Raw genomic sequence first — 23,912 nt, 5'->3', positions numbered from 1 at the left:
AGTATTATTTCTATCGTATGTAAAACCATTTACATCCTCAGATCTTCTGATTTTTTTTATTATTTACTGAGACAAAAAAAATCAGATCATGTGTTAAAATGATCATGTGGGATCAGAAATCCCACATGTAAAACTGAGTGGTTTTGAAATCGTAATGTATCTTTGCATAACACCACATTTTTCTTCAAGAAGAGTTATAGATCCAGTCTCAAAACTGGAATTTGGTGTATCTTAATGCTTATCATGGACAAATGGCGTTAATGGTTGCAGAACATTTAGATCTAAAAAAGCCAATTTTTGAAACATAACCTAAGGTTTGATCTCGAACAACAAATATATCAAGTAGAAAACTAGATCTGATGTTTGTACCACTTTGTTAACGGAGCTCAGATGGCTCAATGATTTTACTCTAAGGTGGTTTTGGATGATTGTGATTGGGATTGGGCGAAGGGGGTGACAAACAACGACTATTAGGGTGCTCCTAATATGATTAAAAAAAAGTCCAAGTGTGGACTATCGTCGGTTATAATAAAATAATATATTATTTTCTTTTTTATTTACAAACTTCACTATTTAAGTAATATAAAAAGATTAGGGTACACCTTTAAATCTTTTTCGAAATCTAAATTAGAAGTATTCCGATTAAGAATAGCACTTGATTGTTTGTAGTCTAATATATCTTTATGAAAATTACCCCACTGCCAAAATTTCTACTTTCTTGATTAATTTTTTAAAATCGATTTACATATAAATAATTTAATCTTACTTACTATCCCTCTAAGTTAACCAATCAATCTGTATGACCCATTTTTTTGTAATATATTACCTACAATGTAAAAGTTGCAAATAATTTTAAGTTTGGAACATGCGCAGATCCAACAGAAGGTGAGTATGTGCTCCTGGACTCCGTATGATTTTCATTATAAAAACCAACCCAAAATATGGTCAAACCGTATTTGACCATCATAATTTTAGGTAAGGGACGGCGGCGGATCCTGTGTGTGGTGAGGAACTGTGTCTGCACACTCTGAACATTTAAAATTAGTGCTAATATTTCAACTTCTTTGAATTTTGACCCCCTGAATTTCTTGATTTGCACCATAGAGCCAAGATTTTGCAATTAAACGCCAATGAGCTCTCTTTTATGCTGACATGGCGTAACATTTTTCATAGTGTATATTATTTATGATGCTTTCTAACCAAATAGAAGACATTTGAGTGATCCATCATATCATAATCATAATTTTATTTATTAGGAATACATGGTTCTAATTTCCATTTGCTTGATAACATTTGAAAGCTCAAAAAATAAACCAGCGGTGGTTTGAAGAATTGAACTAAAGATTTGCACTTTCTTCATAATAATTTTAAGACGCATGTTACTTGACCAACCATTTTTATGACAAATTATGGTATAACTAAATAATACAAAGAAATGTAGGTATTGACACAAAAACCAACGCAACAGAGAGGGATAAAGTGAGAGTGATAGTTGTCACAAAATTTTTGTTCTAATATCATTTCTCTTATTTCCACCGCTAAGCTTGTTTATAACAGGTTGTACATATGTCATATTCTTTTTTTCATCACAAAATCATATACTGCATTAGAAATGACAATTTTTTTTTATCATTTTAGAGAAGGATTGTGAGGATTGTCGTCAATGATGGTATCTCTTGTAAAATGTTACATGCCTTGACGCTTTTCAGTGTGTTTCTCTCATGGTCTTAGGTTTGATTCTCTTCGGTGTCTATTCTAGTGGGTTAGTCTATATAATTCCTCGCTCTGGCTTTAAATGGGGTTCCCGCAAGTGGAACGTAAAATTCGACCCTTCATATTAGTTGGTCTTTAAGCCGGATACCGAGTATTCTAATAATTATTAAATAATAAAAAATAAAATATGTTTTTCTATTGAGAGAAGATTATTATTTAAAATATATGATTAATACTCTATAAAATGAATAAGCATATGTATATAAATTGTTTACAAATACTTCGTTCAATAATGAGGTAGGTTTGTGGTAGGGTAGATATGTAAACTCCCACCCTCATCCTATAGCCGAATTTAGAACATCGAACAAAACTTGCACAATCCCTGTCAAAATGAGGTTTCTCTATCGATGAAAAGGCGCGTTATTGTCAGATTTATCGAGTGTGAGTTACCTTTTCATGCCTAATTCTATTGAGATCAAATTTAATTTTTATTCAATTATTTTAGTTGGGTGTAAAAAAGATTATGCTTGAATGCATTTAGATAAAGTTAATTTTTCTGAAATTTATAGTTCCAATGTCTGTTGGCTGTTAATATATTAAGAGTTTAGATTTGAAACATTGCCAATGTAAAAGGTTTACACTGTCAATAAACACAATCACGTATATTACTAACGTTAGAGATAGTTATGACTAAAATCAAGCGGTTTTAATGATGAAACGGCTATAATTTACTGACCACGAAAAAAAACCATTACACTCACAGTGTATATTGTTACAATTCCCTATGTTGAGTAAATTAAGAAAAAAAATACAAATAAAAAATATTTAAAATAAGGACCTTGCTAACTGTAAAGGCCTATAAATATCACTATCTACCACATAAAAACACAAAGAGGCAGTAGGTGATAGAAAGAGTCGTGTATGCTTGTTTGAAACTGAAGACGAATCTTGATCAATCGACGAAGTATCAAATAAGATAGAAATCATTTTGATTTTATATTATTTGGTACTTCGTCGATTTGATTAAAATTCGATATTTCATGGAGAATAATTTGATAGAAAAGGTAGTCATGACCACTCGTTTGTCATAAATTTTGCTCTGTTAATGAATTTCAATTTAACACTTTTATTTTTTTTCCAAGTATTATTTCTATCGTATGTAAAACCATTTACATCCTCAGATCTTCTGATTTTTTTTATTATTTACTGAGACAAAAAAAATCATATCATGTGTTAAAATGATCATGTGGGATCAGAAATCCCACATGTAAAACTGAGTGGTTTTGAAATCGTAATATATGTTTGCATAACACCACATTTTTCTTCAAGAAGAGTTATAGATCCAGTCTCAAAACTGGAATTTGGTGTATCTTAATGCTTATCATGGACAAATGGCGTTAATGGTTGCAGAACATTTAGATCTAAAAAAACCAATTTTTGAAACATAACCTAAGGTTTGATCTCGAACAACAAATATATCAAGTAGAAAACTAGATCTGATGTTTTTACCACTTTGTTAACGGAGCACAGATGGCTCAATGATTTTACTCTAAGGTGGTTTTGGAAGATTGTGATTGGGATTGGGCGAAGGGGGTGATAAACAACGACTATTAGGGTGCTCCTAATATGATTAAAAAAAAGTCCAGGTGTGGACTATCGTCGGTTATAATAAAATAATATATTATTTTCTTTTTTATTTACAAACTTCACTATTTAAGTAATATAAAAAGATTAGGGTACACCTTTAAATCTTTTTCGAAATCTAAATTAGAAGTATTCCGATTAAGAATAGCACTTGATTGTTTGTAGTCTAATATATCTTTATGAAAATTACCCCACTGCCAAAATTTCTACTTTCTTGATTAATTTTTTAAAATCGATTTACATATAAATAAATTAATCTTACTTACTATCCCTCTAAGTTAACCAATCAATCTGTATGACCCATTTTTTTTTAATATATTACCTACAATGTAAAAGTTTCAAATAATTTTAAGTTTGGAACATGCGCAGATCCAACAGGAGGTGAGTATGTGCTCCTGGACTCCGTATGATTTTCATTATAAAAACCAACCCAAAATATGGTCAAACCGTATTTGACCAACATAATTTTAGGTAAGGGACGGGGGCGGATCCTGTGTGTGGTGAGGAACTGTCTGCACACTCTGAACATTGAAAATTAGTGCTAATATTTCAACTTCTTTGAATTTTGACCCCCTTAATTTCTTGATTTGCACCATAGAGCCAAGATTTTGCAATCAAACGCCAATGAGCTCTCTTTTATGCTGACATGGCGTAACATTTTTCATAGTGTATACTATTTATGATGCTTTCTAACCAAATAGAAGACATTTGAGTGATCCATCATATCATAATCATAATTTTATTTATTAGGAATACATGGTTCTAATTTCCATTTGCTTGATAACATTTGAAAGCTCAAAAAATAAACCAGCGGTGGTTTGAAGAATTGAACTAAAGATTTGCACTTTCTTCATAATAATTTTAAGACGCATGTTACTTGACCAACCATTTTTATGACAAATTATGGTATAACTAAATAATACAAAGAAATGTAGGTATTGACACAAAAACCAACGCAACAGAGAGGGATAAAGTGAGAGAGATAGTTGTCACAAAATGTTTGTTCTAATATCATTTCTCTTATTTCCACCGCTAAGCTTGTTTATAACAGGTTGTACATATGTCATATTTTTTTTTTCATCACAAAATCATATATTGCATTAGAAATGACAATTTTTTTTTTTATCATTTTAGAGAAGGATTGTGAGGATTGTCGTCAATGATGGTATCTCTTGTAAAATGTTACATGGCTTGACGCTTTTCAGTGTGTTTCTCTCATGGTCTTAGGTTTGATTCTCTTCGGTGTCTATTCTATTGGGTTAGTCTATATAATTCCTCGCTCTGGCTTTAAATGGGGTTCCCGCAAGTGGAACGTAAAATTCGACCCTTCATATTAGTTGGTCTTTAAGCCGGATACCGAGTATTCTAATAATTATTAAATAATAAAAAATAAAATATGTTTTTCTATTGAGAGAAGATTAATATTTGAAATATATGATTAAATATTCTATAAAATGAATAAGCATATGTATATAAATTGTTTACAAATACTTCGTTCAATAATGAGGTAGGTTTGTGGTAGGGTAGATATGTAAACTCCCACCCTCATCCTATAGCAGAATTTAGAACATCGAACAAAACTTGCACAATCCCTGTCAAAATGAGGTTTCTCTATCGATGAAGAGGCGCGTTATTGTCAGATTTATCGAGTGTGAGTTACCTTTTCATGCCTAATTCTATTGAGATCAAATTTAATTTTTACTGAATTATTTTAGTTGGGTGTAAAAAAGATTATGTTTGAATGCATTGAGATAAAGTTAATTTTTCTGAAATTTATAGTTCCAATGTCTGGTGGCCGTTAATATATTAAGAGTTTAACTTTGAAACATTGCCAATGTAAAAGGTTTACACCGTCAATAAACACAATCACGTATATTTCTAAGGTTAGAGATAGTTATGACTAAAATTAAGCGGTTTTAATGATGAAACGGCTATAATTGACTGACCACGAAAAAACCATTACACTCAGTGTACATTGTTACAATTCCTTATGTTGAGTAAATTAAGGAAAAAAAAATACAAATAAAAAATATTTAAAATAAGGACCTTTCTAACCGTAAAGGCCTATAAATATCACTAGGGATGGCAATGGGTACCCAATGGGTAGGGTACTATAGTACCCTTCCCCATACCCGCGTTTGTAAAAAATGCCCGTACCCGAGCCCATACCCATAAAAGCAGGGTTTTACCCTACCCATTGCGGGTATTTTTTGCGGGTGCCCATCGGGCATGGGGCCAATTGCCATCCCTAAATATCACTATCTACCACATAAAAGCACAAAGAGGCAGTAGGTGATAGCGAGAGTCGTGTATGCTTGTTTGAAACTGAAGACGAATCTTGATCAATCAACGAAGTATCAAATGAGATAGAAATCATTTTGATTTTATATTATTTGGTACTTCGTCGATTTGATTAAAATTCGATATTTCATGAAGAATAATTTGATGGAAAAGGTAGCCATGACCACTCGTTTCTCATAAATTTTGCTTTGTTAATGAATCTCAAATTAACACTTTGATTTTTTTTTCCAAATATTATTTCTATCGTATGTAAAACCATGTAGATCTTTAGATCTTTTGAATTTTTTCATTATTTAAAGAGACAAATTTAGATCTTGTGTTTGTTACAAAGACACAAATTCAGATCTCGTGTTAAAATGATCATGTCGGATTAGAAATCCCACGTGCAAAACTGAGTGGTTTAAAATCATAATATATCTTTGCATAATACCTTTTTTCTTTCGAAAAGAGTTATAGAACCCGTCTCAAAAACTAGAAAGTGGTTTATCTTATGTTTTAGCCTGGACAAATGGTGTTATCTTATATTTTAGCCTGGACAAACGGAAAATACTTGGATGACATAATGTCACCGTGACATTAAATCTGGGCCACACAAATGTACTCATTGGATGTGTTGTGTGGCCCAGATGCAAATGGCAATGTGTGTTGTGTGACCCAGATTTAATGTCACGGTGACATTATGTCACCCAAGTGCTGTCCCAAACAAATGGTGTTAACAGTTGCAGAATATTTAGATCTGAAAAGGTTAATTTGTTAAACACAACTTAAGTTCTGATCTTGAAAAACAAATATAGCAAGTAGAGAACTAGATATGTTGTTTTTACAACTTTGTTAACAGGTGGCTCAATGATTTTACTATTTAAGGTGGTTTTGTATGATTGTGATTAGGGGAAAGGGTGAGAAACCACGACTACGAGGGTGTTCCTAAAGTGAATCCAAAAAAAAAAGAGTCCAGGTGTAGACTGTCGTCATTTTTAATCAAATTAATATATTATACCCTTTTTTATTTACAAATTCATTATTTAGGTAAGAAAAAAATTTAGGGTCTAACTTTAAACCTTTTTTTGAACTCTAGATGAGAAGCACTCCAATCATGAATAGCACGTGAGTGTTTGTGGTCGACTATATCTTTAAGAAAAGTAACCCACTACTGAAATTTCTACTTCCTTAATTAATTTTTTAACGTCAATTTACATATAAATAAGTTAATCTAATTTACTATCCGTCTATGATGGAGAGGATGTAAAATAAGATTTAATACTGCAAAATCTAACTACTATTGATCAGATATGGTCTATCATGAACAAGTTTAATACTGCCACCAAACTTTCCTCCAAAAAATGGTCAATAGCTACGTTTGTTGAAATTAAAGACACAAAAAAAATACAATAGTTACGTTTTTTAAAATATAAAACTAGATGTTGCAATAGTCGATGAACCTGAGAAACTTCAGGAAAAGTTAATTACAGCTAAAGCTATATTGCTGGCATTGTTATTATGGTTTCATCATTCATGCATCAAAAAATGACAATGACAGTATCGATGAGCATTAAACCAGCTTACATACACCCCTGAAAGACGATAAATAGGCTTCAGAGAAACCATTACAATGTTTTAGGAAATATCACAGCTTATTTAAATCATAAGTTACTTGACTAATAATTTCAGCTATAATATTTTACAACAATCCACTGAGCAAAAGAAACTAAGCAGTGGATTCTCCTTCCTTCGCGATCAACTCCTGGAATATCGTAGAAATCATATGGTTATATTCTGAAAAGCCATGAATGAACAGTTTCAATTTTTTTGACTTCTTGAAAACTGAAATTTCAGTATCTGGTTAAACTCAACAATACATAACTCCAAAAATAAAATATATTGAAAGGACAAAACTCAATTTATGAATACAAGTTCTTCTTATTCAACATCACTTGTACTAGTATATTCCAATTCCAGCACAAGTTTTCCAAGATTCTTTAATCTTCAAGTAATGTAAAATATAATATTATTTTGTACCAGGAAACTACAAATACTAATCACAAGGTAAATAAAACTTATAACATGCTTTCCTAGAAAGTAGTGAAATGTAGATGGATGAAGAATTCAGACTAGAAAAAGAGTTACCAATCTGGTAGCAGCGCATGTGGAGCGTTGTCTTTCCATTTTCATGCGGTTGCATTCACCACACCAGCTGGAGAAATCCTTTTGATGCAGTTTCATCTCTCTGAAGACAGAACTGCAATGAAATAATGAAAATTTTATCTTTGATTAGCTACTAAAGGATACAAAAACATTAAGACAAACTGATGTAGCAATTGAAGGTAACCAAACAGATGAAATCACCTTCTGCACCACATAAGGAAGTTCATTCGATGCCCAGATGTTGTCGCTCTGGCACCATGACGGTGTCGACCACGATGGAGCACAGCCCGTCCAGGGACATGGGAATAATCAAAGACTTCCTGCTTTCAAATAATGGACTCCGTAAAAAAAGTGTACAACCACCTATGAGAAATAGCAAGAAGGAATGGCACATAAATCTTTTTACAATAGTAAATAGACAACACTAAACAACTCCCCCGGAACAAAACATGTTTCCTGATTGAATAATTGCATCATGTGGATGTGTTTTCACTATCAAGACAGAAATACAAACAGATACACAAACTCGGTCCAACTTGCAAAACACACCTGAGGAGCATTATTTTATTTTTGCATGATTTTATAAGGGCCTGGGTTGGTAATCAAGCCAAGCCAACATTTCATTAAGCTCAAATGCAGTTCTAAATTTTTAAAATCAGATTACCTTTTTCTATACATATATATTCTACTTTTATCTAGGCCAATAAGTTTATAGACAAAAGTAGTTAATGGTGCCAAATTGTTCCGATCTCCATGACTTACCTCTGGTTGACTTCCTGTATTTACATGTTTCTCACATCTTGTGCCTCGAAAAAACAACTCCCCTCCAGAAAATTCCTTACCCAAGCAAACATTCAGGGTTACTTCCGAGTCATCCACATGGAAACCTACGGAAGTAAGACTCTAGATTGTAAATAATCAGAAATATTAAAATCAGGAATGCAGGTGTATATTAACCAGTATATGAATACAACAGCATCAAAATATCGGTCAATGATAATAAAACACACATGGCCTCAATCAAAAGGAAGCATTTAAGTTGTCAAAATTCATATTCATCAAAAAGCTGCATAGCAATAACGATGCAATGTTGTATAGTTCATGTAAAGAAATTAGCCCTACACATCTGGTATTATGAATATAGCTATGGGAATTATTAGAAAAGCTAATCAAACCGAAATCTTACCCAAGTCAAGATCTTTATCTTCACCATATTCAACAACAAATCCATGATGTGAATCCAAGGTTGCTCCTCCAACTTCTGGATAGAAGACTGAATGACAAACAATAATCAATCAACAGAACAAATCATCAGAAATTTTTATGTGAAAAACAAAAGCCCCCCTAAATCATTTTAATAAAATAAATTTGTTTGATCAGATCACCCTTACATAACATTTACCTCTAGATAAAGGACGAACAAATTCATCCATAAGCTTGTCAAGCATTGGTTCAAGGCCAAAGTCATCAAGTACAGCACCATATTTATTCATTCTATTGGGACGCATGATCCGAAATTTTGCTTCAGCCACCCATTTCTCAAAATTTTCAATCTAGGTAGATCAAAAGTGATTTTAGCATATAAAAAACATTAGTATATTCACAAGAATTCACTTACAACTTTGGGTTCAGAAAACCGCTTATACTATTGACAATGATAATTAAAATGATAAGTACCTCAGCTTGCAACAACTCACAAAACTCTGGCTGAAACATTTGAAATACATAAATGTCTGGAGAGGGCTCGGATATTATGCTTCTAAAGCTTTGCTCTGTATTATCACTTATTGCTTTCAGAAATGACGGCACAAAGAATGCAGTAGGATTCAAAGTGTACAACTCGTGATGTAAAGGCTGCAAAAAGTTATAAGAATTCTTGTAAGTCTTGGAAATGAGACCACCACAAGGACAGCGGCTTAAAAAATGAAGAAAAAAAACTATTTTGGCACCAATTTGAATGAATCTCCAAAGTAACAATCAACATATTTCTGGATATTCTTCAAACTGAATGCTCCCAAGTCCCAACTTTGTCTCAATGAAGGACTGGTGTGTACAAAAGGACCTTGAAGGAGAGGGGATAACCCATGTAATTGTGACTAGAGTAGGAGTTTTTAATAGATTGTATTCTTGCAGATATTACTTTCTTTTCTTTTTCAAAGAAATCCCCGCCCTTTAAGAGAATTCATATTATACTAAAGGCTAGATATACAGTGAAAGAGAACTGTTAACCTCATATTGTGGTTAGACAAATAACAGCAGATGAAGGTTTTTAGTTTGGTTCAGGTTTTACACATTATTTGCATTCGAGATTTCGCTGGGTTAAATGTCAAAATCAGGAAGTAGGATTCATTATTAGGTTTTTCTACCTTTTTTATTTAAGAATTTAATCCTAATAATAATTCTTTCCCTCATCCCTCACTGTCTTGCAAACAGTATCTACCAGGTTCGTCATTAATGTCAGGATAATTGAGTACTACTTGCAAATTTTACCCTTTCTTAAGCTTTGAACTAGGTCTGGACAAGAACCCGTGATCCAGCCCAACCCACAAAAAACCGAAGAGAAAAACCGAGCCGGGCGGGTTTTAGCAGTACAACAGGTGAAAATTACAGGTTGATACGGGTGCGGTTCAAATTTTTGGACCCAGCGGTACCCCTACCCGCCTGAATATGTATATATACAGTACCATTAAATTATGTTTTATTATCTGAATATTTAATCACACGAGAGGGTAAACCAAAACTACTCTTCCACTTTTGTCACTTCATTCTCTCTCTTAGAAAGTTTACATTACAGCTTCTTCTTTCTCTCTTTTAGAAAGTTTACACCTTTTTCTCTTCTTCCCTTCATCTCTTTCAATGTCCTAACTCCTCATCTCCTCACCTCTTCAGATTTCGTCATAGATCGAAGCTAAAAACTACACGATGGCGGCTTGAATTCACCACCATTCAGATCTATTTCATCCCTTTCTCTAATCGTATATCACTTTCATTTATTTGTTATTTTGTTTTAGTTTTGTTGTTGGTTATTGATACAGATCTGTGCTAGTGGTATTGTTTATCCCTTTTCATTTTCTCTCCATCTCCATTAACACACAGAATTTTATGAATTACTGAATTAGCTTTAGCCCTCTGTACAATCAGTATACAACATTTAATCAGCTTTCTGTATGAACCGGTTAAACCGTAAAAGTATTACCAGCTCCATGCTGTAACCTACTTGTCTATATATATATGATACTCTGCACTTTCTCACACGTTCATATAATTTTCTCTTTTCAGATCTACATTTTCTTACAGCACTTTATGTTTTCTCTATACATGTCTCCAACCTAGAGTTGTAATACGGACAAACAAAAGCATCCAGAAATAATGGTATAAAAATATATATTTGGTTACTACATACCTGATAATGTGAATTTATCTTCTGTCTGTATTCTTTATGCTTCTGAGTCTGCAAATAGCATTGGAAACATCTTAAAATTATGTTGGAAAATATTCAAGACCATAAAAGTGAGGCAATAATATCATTGATAATGATATTGTAATTCCATAGCAACTTTCAAGAATTAATGAAAGATTTTTCAAAGGCACTTCAACCCCAGCCCACCATCCATTCAAAAAGAAAAGGCAAAGGGAAGTTACTGCACCAATACATCAACACCAAATAACATTTCACCATAAATTTGTGAAGCAACAAATGGGAGTGTTAAACCAAACGCGCGTCAACATCCAATAAAATTTTCATCGTACAATAACGTTTTCAGTTTTCACTGTAACTTTGCGAAGCATCAAATGAGGGTGTTGAACGAAACGCAATTCAACACCCGAGACAACCTAACAAGTCAAGAACAATCTTACATTGTACAATAAATAGACATTAGTTACCAAATTCATAAACATGCTCTATTACGATCTCCACTCGATAGATACTTAAGCAAAATAAAATTAAATTGAAAAATGAAAACACAAGACACTTAAGAAAGATAAAATATCAAATCACTAGCTCAATAGCCTAACAAGTTAACAGCATTCTTCCACTTATGCAATGAATAAACACAACCCATCAAATTTATCCCCAAAATTTAAAAAATAAAGATCTTTCAGTTTTTTTGTAATTAAAATTAATCACCTAGTTAAATTTCACTTTTTTCATTGTTCAAATCAGAACATAAACACCTAAGAAAATCTTCTCCAGCACTGATACTTCTGACTGAAGGTGTGTTCGTGACACTGACACATATGACAACATTCAATTATATCATTTTCTTAAATTGCTACCGGTGTCAATGTGTCAATGTCATGTCCAGTGTTTGTGCCGCTCTAATTATTGAGTTCATTAAGTCAGTTGCATGACTACCCATCCACCACACAACACAACAATCTTGCAATTGAGGTAAATATGACATTTTATAGTTTGAACCAGATCACTAGATCAACAACCTAACAAATTAACAACATTCTTCCACTTATGCAATGAATAAAACAACAACAACCAAGCTTATCCAACTAAGTGGGGTCGGCTACATGGATCAAATTACGCCTATGCATAAAACACAGCTCATCAAATTCATCCAAAATTTTAAAAAAATAAAATAAAATATTTCAACTTTTTTTAAATTAAAACCTTTCACCTTGGCCCTGTTTGGATAAACAGCTTATAGCCTAAGAACTAATCATATGTAAGCACTTAGTATAAGCTATTACTATAACAAAAGATAAAATAAAATCAATTTGTTTTCATATAAGCTAAAAGATCTTGTTTTCATAAGTTATCCTGGAGAAATTAAAATAAGCTAAAAACAGCTTATGAAATAATTTCTCCTAGACAGTCTCATAAGGGCCTATGTAAGTACATAAACTTAAATAAGCCAATCCAAACAAGACCCTTGTTTGATTTCCTTTTCCCCATAACATAAACACTTCAAAAAAAATCACAACAAAATAAAACATAAACATACTATGTTACGCTCTCCACTTGGAAGGTACATAATCAAAACATAAACATACTAAGGGCCTCTTTGGATAACAGCTTATTTGCAGCTAATAACACACAAGCGCTTATGTATAAGCTTGCATAAGCTATTTTTATAGCAAAAGACAAAATAACGTTAAATTGTTTTTAGAGCTTATCTACTAGCATAAGTTTTGTGAGACTGTTTGGGAGGACTTATGAAAATAGCTTATGACAATTTTCATAAGCTTTTCTCAACTTATTTTCGTAAATTCTCCAATATAGCTAATAAAAACAGCTAGTAAAATGTACCCAAAAAAAGGCTAGTAAAATATACAAAAACAATTTAACATTATTTTATCATTTGCTATAATAATAGCTTATGCAAACTTATACATTAAACATTTATCATGATAAGCCATTGTGCTATAAGCTGTAAATAAGTTGTTTATCCAAACATGCCCTATGTTATGTTGATCGAGTTCTCCCGTGCCAATACGAGACATGTGATTACGCTCAGCTGTGTCATTTTCTTAAATCACTACCGGTGTCGACGTGTCAGTGTCGTATTTGGTGTTTGTTTCAGAGCTTCATAGAAAATCATAAAAAATGCAAACTTTGCAAAAAAAAAAAAAAATGATTGTGAAAATTGAAAAAACCATACTCTGTGACGTTCACCATTAGGAAGATACTTAAGCAAAATCTCACGCATGAATTTAGCTTTATCCTCACGCGAAAAAACGAGCATATTCGGAGGAAGATGTTTCTCCAACGAGCTGAAAATGGAAGGACTGAAATCCAATTCAAGATCATCGTAACCTTCTGGTTTGTGATCCTTGTTAGGGTTCAATCTCAGCCTCATTCTCGAATTCGCCATTGTTCCGTTTCCGGTTGCGGTGGTGGAATCGCCACCGTGTGGGGGCATTTTCGGAATTGGGGGTGAAATTATGGTGGTTTCATGAAATTGGGGAAATTGAAGGAAATTAGGGTTAGGGTTTTGTTTGATTTGGAAATGAAAATGGTGTTTGGTTTGAAGAGATGAATGTGTTAGGGTTTTGTTGAAAGAGTGAAGTGAAAGCTTCTTATGTTTTTATAATAGAAAAATGTGATGAAAATGATATGATAAAGTTAAGTTGAAATTATAACATTGTTGGTGTTTCCTTAAAAAAAACATTATTGGTGTTTTATTTTCTTACAACAATGTTTTTCAACTGATTTTATCTTAGGACCATGTATTAAACAAAGTGATTAGACTTAAATGATGAATGAATTTCAGTTAAACATGAATCGTTGGAATAATCAAGTTTAATTTATATATAGAAATAAGCTTGTAAAATCTAACTCAGTTAAAAATATTGATAATACTAGATTGAATATTTTTACTTAATTTGAATCTAAGATCTCGTTGTTGTGTGTGAGATTATGGTGGTGTTTCTTATTTCATCTACAAAACGGAAAATACAATACCCTAGAAGGTGTAGTCGAGAGGTTAAAGGGTAGGTAGGTATTTGAAAGAGTTTAAGAAAGAGGTATAAGGTTGGATCTCGCTAATTTCCTCCCTTTTCATCTAACAATATATTTTAACAACTAGCATTTGTCTATAAAAAAAAAATAACACAAAAATATAAGAAAAAGTATGTTGTATGTAACATGTTTATATTAAGGTTGGGTCTAATGTGCATAATAAATAAATTAGTCTTCTACTATAATCTATAAGTATGTTTTTCGTCCTTAGATCAATAAGTCACATCGTATTTTATTTGATCTGATAGTGAGATTTATTAATTCAATGGTGAAAACTAACTTGTTCAAGATGTGAAACCTATCTTACCAATGCAACGTGGAATTGGATCGGGTTTACTTACAATCAAAATATCTATGCAGACATGCAATTAAGTGTTAGTGATTATCTGATCTAGATCAGACGGCCCTGATTTAAGCTCATTATTTTTCATGGAATTACCCTCAAATATACGGATGTTCTTTGTAACTAAAATTATAAAGTATGCATGTTGTTTAAAAAAATGTTATACTTTTAAAAATTAGTTGAATTTATCTCAATAGGTATTTGGAGTATCAACAAGTTTTCTTTTACTCAATGAAAGAAGGGAATCTAATCAAGGTAGTGAAAATCAAAGCATGATAAAGATGGGAAGGAAAAAAAAACACTAATAAAGTTCGAAAGAGAAAAAACTTATAGAGGGGTAGATCCAAAATTAATGTTTTGATGTGGCTAAAATATTAATCTCATAAAAATTTGTCCAATGAAATTAAAGACTGTGTATTATTTCACTAAAAAAAACAGTTTTAATGGTAATTATGATTAATTTTATTAGCTCATGTTCATGTGTAACCCTAACAATTGTTAATTGGAATAGAATGAGCTGTAAACCTTCTTTACTACATACTCCTAGACTTTGTTTGGGAGTCTGAAGAGGAGTGAATGGTTTTGCAAAAAAGGAAGAAGTGAAAGAAATAAAGGACTTTGAGAGAGGGAGGGTTTGAAGTTCATTTTTATTCATAATATAAAATTCTCCTAATTTGAGGGAATTCAAAAACTGTATTGACGAAAGGGTTTTGGAGGGTTTAAATGAATTTTTAAAATTTAATCTAGATTGTTATAATATTCTCAAAATTAAAATTATATTAATCACAAGCAATAATTTGTCCTTCTTTACAAAAATACTCTTTCAAAAAATGTGACCAGTTTTTCCATATATTCCATACTCTCCTTAAAGCCATCCTTCCTTTCAAACTCCCAAACAAAACCTTATGACACTTGTTAGCATTTGTTTGAAAAAATTGTATACTCGAGCAACGAAAAGTCTAAGAAATAAACTCACTCTCTACATTTAGTACTTATGGCGAGTTCAATTTCCAATGATTTTATCTCCACCACTTAGATCTCATTAACTTGTTTGCAATTGATAGCTTTATCTAATGACATGTGAATCGATCATGTTTTTAAAGTTATTCAAACTTTAGGTCGGTGGAGAGTCTCTATGCACTCTTAATTGAAATTGAAATGATGAAAGAGATTAATACATTGTTATCCAGGCCGGGCAAAATACTTAAAGACCTAAATCAAACTTTAAGAAGAGACCTTTCGTTTTACCAAAATAAATTATGTCTCATAAAATATACTCCCAACAATCACTAATATAAAATAAACTAAAAGTTATTTTTTAGATTGATTGATTATTTCATGTATTTGGTCGATAACATAGACCAACCCCACCCATAGTATAACTAAGATTGTCTTGTCCATAATTTTTTTTTTAGGGATTTTCTATACATTTTTGGTAATAAAGTGAATAAATGACAATTTCTGAATTTTGGACACCCGATATTATATTTTAGTTAATATTTTTGGTTAAGAAAGAAAATTATTTGCCTAATTTTTTTTGTTGAAAGAAGAGTAAAGAGAGTCCTAAATTTCTAGGTTTCCATCAATTTCCCCAAATCCTCATTTCAAAAAAGATCTTAGAAAATGAACGAATTGATAACAACCCAAAAACGCGAATCCGATTCAGAAAACAAAGAAGAAATTTCTGCATCGAAGAAGTTAAAGGTTGAATCTTCGGAAGAGAATGGTTCAAAGGAAGTAACTTTCCTCATTGAAGCGGATGCTGCTGAAGATAAAGGGCTGAGACAGAGCATGGAAGATGAATGGGTTGTTCTGATTGATGCTGTTAAAGATTACCCTGGAAATTTGAGGTTTTTGTTTTCACATTGATTTATCACCATTTTCTCTGTTAATTTGTTCAAATGCTGCAATGCAATGAGGAAAAACTTGTATTTGTGTATAATGTTTTATGTTTTATTGTGTTTTTGCAATGTTGTTTCATTGTTATCTCAGTAAACCATGAAACTAGTCGTAAGACGCTCTCAAATAGGTTTGTGAGATTTTGAGTATCTCAAATAAGTCTCTAACTCTATTAAACGATCAATTAGGTTCGTATAATGGGGGGATTGGGTAGCTCAACTGGTTAGAGCTAACGGATTAAACGAGTTGAAGAGTTAAAAGTTGAGAGTTCAAGTGTTGAGACAGGAATAATGGATTTTAGGGATGAACCTATAAAATCTAAGTCGTACTAGTTAGAGATTCTAATGATTTAGAATAGAATCTGATACAAATGAGAAATTTTTGGATCAAAAGTAGATAGTGAGTTTTAGAGTTTTAGAGAGAAGAACTTTGTTGATTGATTGCAAATGAGGCACAAGGCCAAGTTTAAATATAACCCTCCAGGCTAGTAGGGTAAAATAATAGAGTAAAACTAGCATTACCCAATAAAATAAGATAGTAACCAATACTTAATTCCTGTTGCAGTGTATTTCAACCACTTACTATCAATTTGGTCCATATGTTTCACCATTTATTATCAATTTAGTCTCCCCTTGACTCTCAGAAGGACTAAAATGATTAAAAATTGATAGAATCAGGGACTTTTTTTGAAATATTCATAATCTTAGGGATCTATGTGAGGGCACCCTACAAAGTCAGGGACAAACTTGATGGTGTACTCAATGTGATTTATTGTTTGTACCGTACTTATGTTGCAATGTTATTTTTGCCTATTATATACACTTTTCTTTTTGAATTGATAGAATGTATGCTATTTATGGCTGTTTGGATTGGTTTATCTGAGCTTATCTTTTGACATAAACACCTGTTAGATCGTTTAAGAGAGCTTATAGAAATATTTTATGATATGCCCATAAGTTGTTTTAATAAGTTCTCCATATAGCTTATGAAAACTGCTTGCGACCTATATGAAAATATTTGACTTCATTTTATATTTTCTTATAAAATTATAAACGCTAATGGTAAAAGTGTTTAATTATGTTGTTTATCCAAAGAGGACCTTGGTTGAACAACTTAGTGAATGTTATCTGGTGTTCGAAGAACTTAGCTTGTATTTGGAGTTTATATGAATATGACATGAACACTTACTTCAAGTGTTTTGAAGAACTTGTGAAAATAGTGTATGACAAGCACATAAACTGTTTTCAGATTATTTTAATAGGCTCTCTCTAAGTTAGCTGATGAAAACTATTTACATTGAGCTTACATGCGTCCTCTCTTTGAATCCTATATCAACCACCAAATATTATATTTTACTGCAGAAAAAAATATTGAGAACTGAAAAGAAATAGCTTTTCAACAAAGCAAACAACATATTGAATTTGAGCGCTTATAACACAAGCTTTCGTATGCTAAGCATTTATTGAATAAACAATTAATCAAGTTGTGATAAGATTCACCACAAATTTTTTTCTATTTCCATTCATCAACTGATCAATATATACACATAGAACCTCCGAAGTTAGAAGGCTGACTGAATTCCAGCCACTAAGCACACCTATAATTAGTGTATTAATTAAGCTAAAAGTAGCAGTCCCTAGAAGTAAGCTGCTGCCAGCTCCTAAATATACAATAATAATGTCTCATCGATAATTTCATCTTAATACCCCCCTCAAGTTGGAGCATAAAGATCATGAATGGCCAACTTGCGAAGGAGGAACTCGAATTTTGCCTTTCCCAAAGTCTTTGTAAAGATGTCCGCTAGTTGTACCGTTGTAGGTAGGAACATACGAGGGACTGATAATACTGTCATTGCATCCCAAACAAAATGACAATCGGCTTCAGTACGCTTCGTTCGTTCGTGAAACAACGAATTTTTAAGCGATTGTAAAGCAGATTGACTGTCACAATATAAACGCATCCCTTTGGGATGATTAACTCCCAAATCGCCAAGTAACTGTTTAAGCCATTTTAGATTGCATGTAGTTGCTGCTATAGAGCCATACTCGGCTTCTACAGAAGAACGTGAGACAGTTGGTTGCTTTTTAGTTTTTCAAGACACCGGGGGAAGACCAAGTTATACCAAGCACTCTGTCAAAAAATGCCTCGTAACTGGACAACTAGCGCCTCTAATGTCAATCTAGAATCAGACCGAAGTAGAATTCCTTGGCCCGTATTTTTCTTCAAGTATCTAACAACCCTTAAGGCCGCCTCCCAATGTTATATACGAGGTTCATGCATAAATTGATACAAAATGTGTTCAAAATAAGCAAGATCAGGCCTAGCTCACATCTAGTTGCTGCCAACTCCTAAAGATACAACAATAATGTCTCATCTATAATTTAATCTCAGTAAGTTGTTTATCCAGAGTTCAGACAACTCCTAGGAACTCTTCAGATTATTGTACATGTATCTTATCATAATCTCAATAGTTGATTATAAGCGTTTATTGAACAAGCTTTTAATTCAGCTGTTTATGCAGACAACTCCTAACAGCTATACAGATTATTATTAATATTATAGATGTATCTTATTATAATATAATCTCAATCATTGATTCTTACTTTTAAAGGATTTAAACTCTCATTTTTACCTCATTGTTTGTTAGGTTTCTTTTCTTAGGAAATTGATTATTAGAGTGATACGATATGTAACATTTGTTTAATAGCAGTGTCTGCTTCTGGAGCTTTCTAGTGCATTGATTTGTAATACTGGGTTCTTTGTTTTTAGATGTGCTCACTTTGCAATTTATGATGGGCATGGGGGCCGGTTAGCTGCAGAATATGCTCAAAAGCATTTGCATGGGAACGTCCTCGCAGCAGGATTACCACGTGAGTTGGTGTGTTTGCTTGGTCTAATTCCATGTGCATTTTATCATTTAAACTCCTAAGGCTATGGCTGACTGAAAAGTCTTTTGTTTTCACATTTTGTCACTATGTTGGGCTGTTGTCAATTTACTTATTAGGTCCTTTTGAAAAACCAGTTAAAGAGAACTGTTCAGCCATACTTCAGAGAGTAATATGCTTATTTATGGGAACTTACCACTATTTTCTGTGATCCGCAATTGACAACACTGTTCTAAATGTTGCTTGTGAAGTAACTAAACCCAAAATCCAATTTTATTATAGATAAAAAATAGATGATGACCTATCATATAAAAAATGGAATGTTTGAACTTTGAAATGAATTTTTATGGGCTTCTCTTGAGATTTGTTTCAAACTTGATTTATTTATCTCACCTGTCTCTTGCTCTCTATTTTTTATATTTGCCTTCTCATCTTTTCTCTTGACTGTGTTGTGTTTCAGTTGGATGTAAAGACTGCTAAAAGATCTATACTTGATGGTAAGCATTCCATGTACCATCTTTATCGACTCCCCCTTTTTGTTAGCTGCCAAATGGAGTCTTGTGTGGAATACTTCTATTCTTTATTTTCTTTTATATAGAATTTTAATTTTGTGCTTTTTGTTCTGATTTAGGTTTTCGTAAAACTGATGAGTCTCTTCTTCAAGCAAGTGCTGAAGGTACAATTTGAACGCTTTGAATTTGTTGATCTTCTCTTCGTCAAGTTTGAATGTGTTGCACATATGGTTTTTTTCTTCTTTCCTTCCAGCATGCTTTGATAACAGCGTAGAAAAACATGTCACTTGAAATTTTCATATTTCTCTATACTATTTTAGCATTCAGATTGGATACAAGTTGATGGCTTATATTTTTTAGGGATGATTTTGTTGTTATTTATTTCTTGCTGAAGTCTAAGTACTTTTCCAGGAGAGTGGCAGGATGGTGCTACAGCCGTATGTGTTTGGGTATTGGGACAAAAAGTAAGTTTACAGTTAGTTATTTTATTTACTCTGTATATAAGTAGTTTGTGCTGCTTGCTTCAGGAATAACATATCTGTTGGGAAATATGCTAATATAGTGTTAGATATTTTGTCGATAAATCTTGCACCAATTGGGCTAGAATATGAGCTGTTTACTTTTGCGATGATTTTTTCCTTTGCTCTTGGTTTGTTTTAGTGTTCTCTCAAGTCAGGTAAAAGTGCTAAATTTTGGCTTTTTTTGTTTGCTGAATTTTTGTTAGGTTTTTATCGCAAATGTAGGAGACGCCAAAGCAGTTTTAGCTCGCTCAACTATACCTGATGGATCCAAAGATAACTCAGATGGAGTCCCTGCTCTCAAGGCCATTGTTTTGACAAGAGAACATAAACCTATATTCCCACAGGAACGTGCACGCATTCAGAAGGTTTAAGATGCATCAATGATGGTCGATTATATCACCAAAATTATTTACCAATACCTGTTACTTGATATTTCTTTGTGCATGCTGTTAACAAATAAGACCTTAACTCCCTGCTATCCATTGAAGTTGCCATTTTCACCTCTATATAGAACATTTAACTGCTCTCTCTGTAACATGTTTTCCACTCTCATTGTTGAGCAAAATTTAACAGTTTTAAATTAAGTTATGCACACATATTATTACTATTTGCTAGAAGCCTATAACCATCACTTTATCTTGTCAACAACTTAACTAACTCAGGTCTACCAGAACCCAGAAGTAATTGAAATATTCATATTTTTGTGATGCATTTCATTTTATAATTGGTGACTTTAGAGTGAAATTATGACAATCTATATGTATATTTGTGTTGTTGGAGTCATCACCTCAATTAGTTCTCTAGCCTGACATATTATAGGCTGGTGGTATTGTGAGCTCAAACGGACGATTACAAGGGCGTCTTGAAGTATCTAGGGCTTTTGGAGATCGCCAGTTCAAAAAGGTTTTGCCTCTAAACTTTTCTAAATGATTACTTGTTCATTCTCTCAGTTAGCAAAAGAAAGTCACGATAAGCATCAACTAGGCCCATTGTTGTTAACTAGCAGTTATAGCGGCACTATAGCTCAGTAGTGTAGGGGAATTTGAACAAATGCTATTGATTAGGTGTTGTGCTATTTAGTACAAAATGTCAATTAACGGCTATAGCATTGTTGCATAGCAGAATTTTAACAAACCGCTATTTTCTTCGATCCGCGATTGACAACACTAGGCCTAAATAAAGCATTAGCAGACCAATGATTTTTTTCCTTCGTAATTCTGAGGAATAATATGTCATGCAGGTGGGACTTGTTGCAACCCCGGATATCCATTCTTTTGACCTCACTGATAGAGATCGTTTCATCATTCTTGGTTGTGATGGCTTGTGGGCGGTATGTCCTTATCCATAGATTAGACCATAACTCATTTTTCTGGTTTGAGTTTACTGTTCTAGGATGAAACTGACATTTTGGGTTTGTGTCAGGTATTTGGTCCCAGTGATGCTGTTGATTTTGTTCAGAAGTTATTGAATGTAAGAGCTTGTTTCCGTCTTTTTGCTCTTGCAAGTCGAACTATGTGCACTTTTTTTAACCTCTGTTGAATAATTATTCCAATACATTTTTTCAGTTTAATCATTGCTTTGTTCTTACTACTGTGGTGTCTTGGTTTAACTTTGGGTAGTGCATTTTCATAGACTGGAAGAAAGTTAAAGTAACTGTTTTGCTTTGTTTGAATATAAAAACTCTAGATTATCTTATAATATGAAAATGAAACGGGTCTTCATGAGAAATGGAGAGTATGAGAAGGTTTCATGAGGTTCAATATTGAGACTCAAATTTAATCCTTAGGGGTTGATATTACTTTCCATTCAGTGAAGAATTCTAAGGTAGGACATGCCAGTGAATTTGTACCTAAGACAAAACTAGGCTAAATGTCATTTGAGTTAAGTAGTTATACACCGATACACATATTTTACATAGACACCCAATTATATTTTAACATTTTTCACTTCAGTAAAAAAAATTTGTCACAACTTATTTTAAGAAATAATAAATTCGTTTTTCCTGAGGAGGTTGCTTTACGTGAATGACTAACGCTCTGATAAACATTTGTAGGAGGGACTATCTGTAACAACTGTGAGCCGCCGTCTTGTAAAGGAAGCTGTTCGTGAGCGTCGCTGCAAAGATAACTGCACTGCAATTGTCATTGTTTTCAAGCAAAATTAAACCATCACCATGTGTTATACTAGCTGGCTATCAATAGAAATGAGTTTTGTTTTAATTGTTTTCTATAAGCAATTCATGAATTTCCAATCACTGCAAACAAGTGGTAACACTGAACGGATGGTAGAGTTATTTGGTAATGGCGTGCTTGCATGATTGTTGTAATTGTAGTACATGCTGATGTTGAAGCAGTAGTAGATTGAATGGTTGATTAATTGATATATATGATGAACCAGAGATTATTGTGATCCATGATATGTTATGCATGTATATGGTGCAATTATGAATGTCAAGTGTTATCCATGATATGTTATGCATGTATATATGGTGCACTAATGAATGTTAAGTGCCTTTAGAAATTATTAATTAACGACATGCAGAAGTCATAAAAAAAAAGGTTCAACTTACAAGATTTCTTTATCGATCCAACTATCAAGCAGTTTTTGCCCTTTTGCACCTACTTAAATTAATTTTGCTGAGAGCCCTAAAATTGATTAAATTGCAATAAGTTTACAATTGGAATAATTTTTTTTTTAATTTAATAAAACAACGTGGTTTTGTTTTTTTAAGAAAAATAACATGGCTCTTCTAATTGCTGACGCTGGTTGGGCACATGAACATTATAGAATGGAAATGGAAAGAGACAAATATTTTTCATAAACAAGTAGAAAGGAGACAAATATCTTGTCTAAAAGCAACAAAGTTATAGTGCTCTTTTATGGTTGAGGACTCAATTATTATTTCTATTCGCAATAATTCTCTTGTTTTGACATTTTCTCTCTCACATAATAGTCATTACTCATTAGGATTATTTCTTTTTAAACCAAAAAAAAAAAGTACATTTCGATAGCCATTTCCTCCCAGTCAAAGTGGTGGATTCATGGAACTAGCTAGATGAATAATACGAAGGCCAACTAGAGTAGGACAAAATCATGCATGGTGAATTTTTTTAAAAGGAGCAGAAGATGTATCAATCACAACAAAACAAATTGACTTTGTAAGAAACAATTTAACGAGCCCACATCGGACAAAAAATGGTATCAACACATGTTTATAAGAAAACAAACCTTGATGATTTTATAGTTTACGTAAACAAATTTTGTAACTTCTTTTGTGATGCAACCGATAGATACTCAAAATGTGTAGCTTTTTTTTTTTTTTTGAGGGACTCAAAATGTGTAGTTGACAAGCATTCTCATTTTGATTACATATATTTTTGTTAGGAGGAATGTTATTTGAACAACCAATTTGGTGACAACTTATTTGACAACCATATTTTACAAAGAAAAAATGTGGTATTGGCACGGAAAATATAG

At 32.7% G+C, this 23,912-nt stretch overlaps 2 protein-coding genes across 5 annotated transcripts; one reads left to right on the top strand and one right to left on the bottom strand.

The window, feature by feature from the left end:
* Positions 1 to 7,270: 7,270 nt before the first annotated feature.
* LOC146918043 (2-oxoglutarate and iron-dependent oxygenase domain-containing protein CP2-like) lies at positions 7,271 to 13,778 on the bottom strand. 4 transcript variants are annotated; one of them, XR_015015955.1, is made up of 9 exons: positions 13,416 to 13,778; positions 11,204 to 11,251; positions 9,478 to 9,654; positions 9,203 to 9,353; positions 8,987 to 9,073; positions 8,563 to 8,687; positions 8,002 to 8,163; positions 7,783 to 7,894; positions 7,271 to 7,431 (listed from the first exon to the last, which is right to left on the bottom strand). XR_015015955.1 is itself a non-coding variant. In XM_085719719.1 (9 exons), the coding sequence occupies exons 1-9, from the start codon at positions 13,674 to 13,676 to the stop codon at positions 7,417 to 7,419; spliced, it is 1,095 nt and encodes a 364-aa protein (XP_085575845.1). In that variant the 5' UTR covers positions 13,677 to 13,778; the 3' UTR covers positions 7,271 to 7,416. The 4 variants fall into 4 exon arrangements, 2 of the variants coding, with proteins under 2 accessions (XP_085575845.1, XP_085575843.1); XR_015015954.1 differs by having other exon boundaries at positions 7,271 to 7,399; XM_085719719.1 differs by having other exon boundaries at positions 8,002 to 8,120.
* A 2,365-nt stretch (positions 13,779 to 16,143) lies between these two features.
* On the top strand, positions 16,144 to 22,846 carry LOC146918042 (Protein phosphatase 2C family protein). The gene is made up of 10 exons (XM_085719716.1): positions 16,144 to 16,468; positions 19,287 to 19,395; positions 19,863 to 19,899; positions 20,034 to 20,078; positions 20,326 to 20,378; positions 20,639 to 20,800; positions 21,255 to 21,338; positions 21,676 to 21,765; positions 21,858 to 21,905; positions 22,489 to 22,846. The coding sequence occupies exons 1-10, from the start codon at positions 16,242 to 16,244 to the stop codon at positions 22,597 to 22,599; spliced, it is 966 nt and encodes a 321-aa protein (XP_085575842.1). The 5' UTR covers positions 16,144 to 16,241; the 3' UTR covers positions 22,600 to 22,846.
* Positions 22,847 to 23,912: the final 1,066 nt, after the last annotated feature.

The sequence above is a fragment of the Medicago sativa genome, chromosome 6, assembly GCF_051527215.1.
Source record: "Medicago sativa cultivar Bolivia chromosome 6, Bolivia_mono, whole genome shotgun sequence".
In the NCBI taxonomy this organism is placed as follows: Eukaryota; Viridiplantae; Streptophyta; class Magnoliopsida; order Fabales; family Fabaceae; genus Medicago; species Medicago sativa.
The sequence above is the reverse complement of the archived record's forward strand: the minus strand, read 5'-3'. Positions and strand labels throughout refer to the sequence as shown.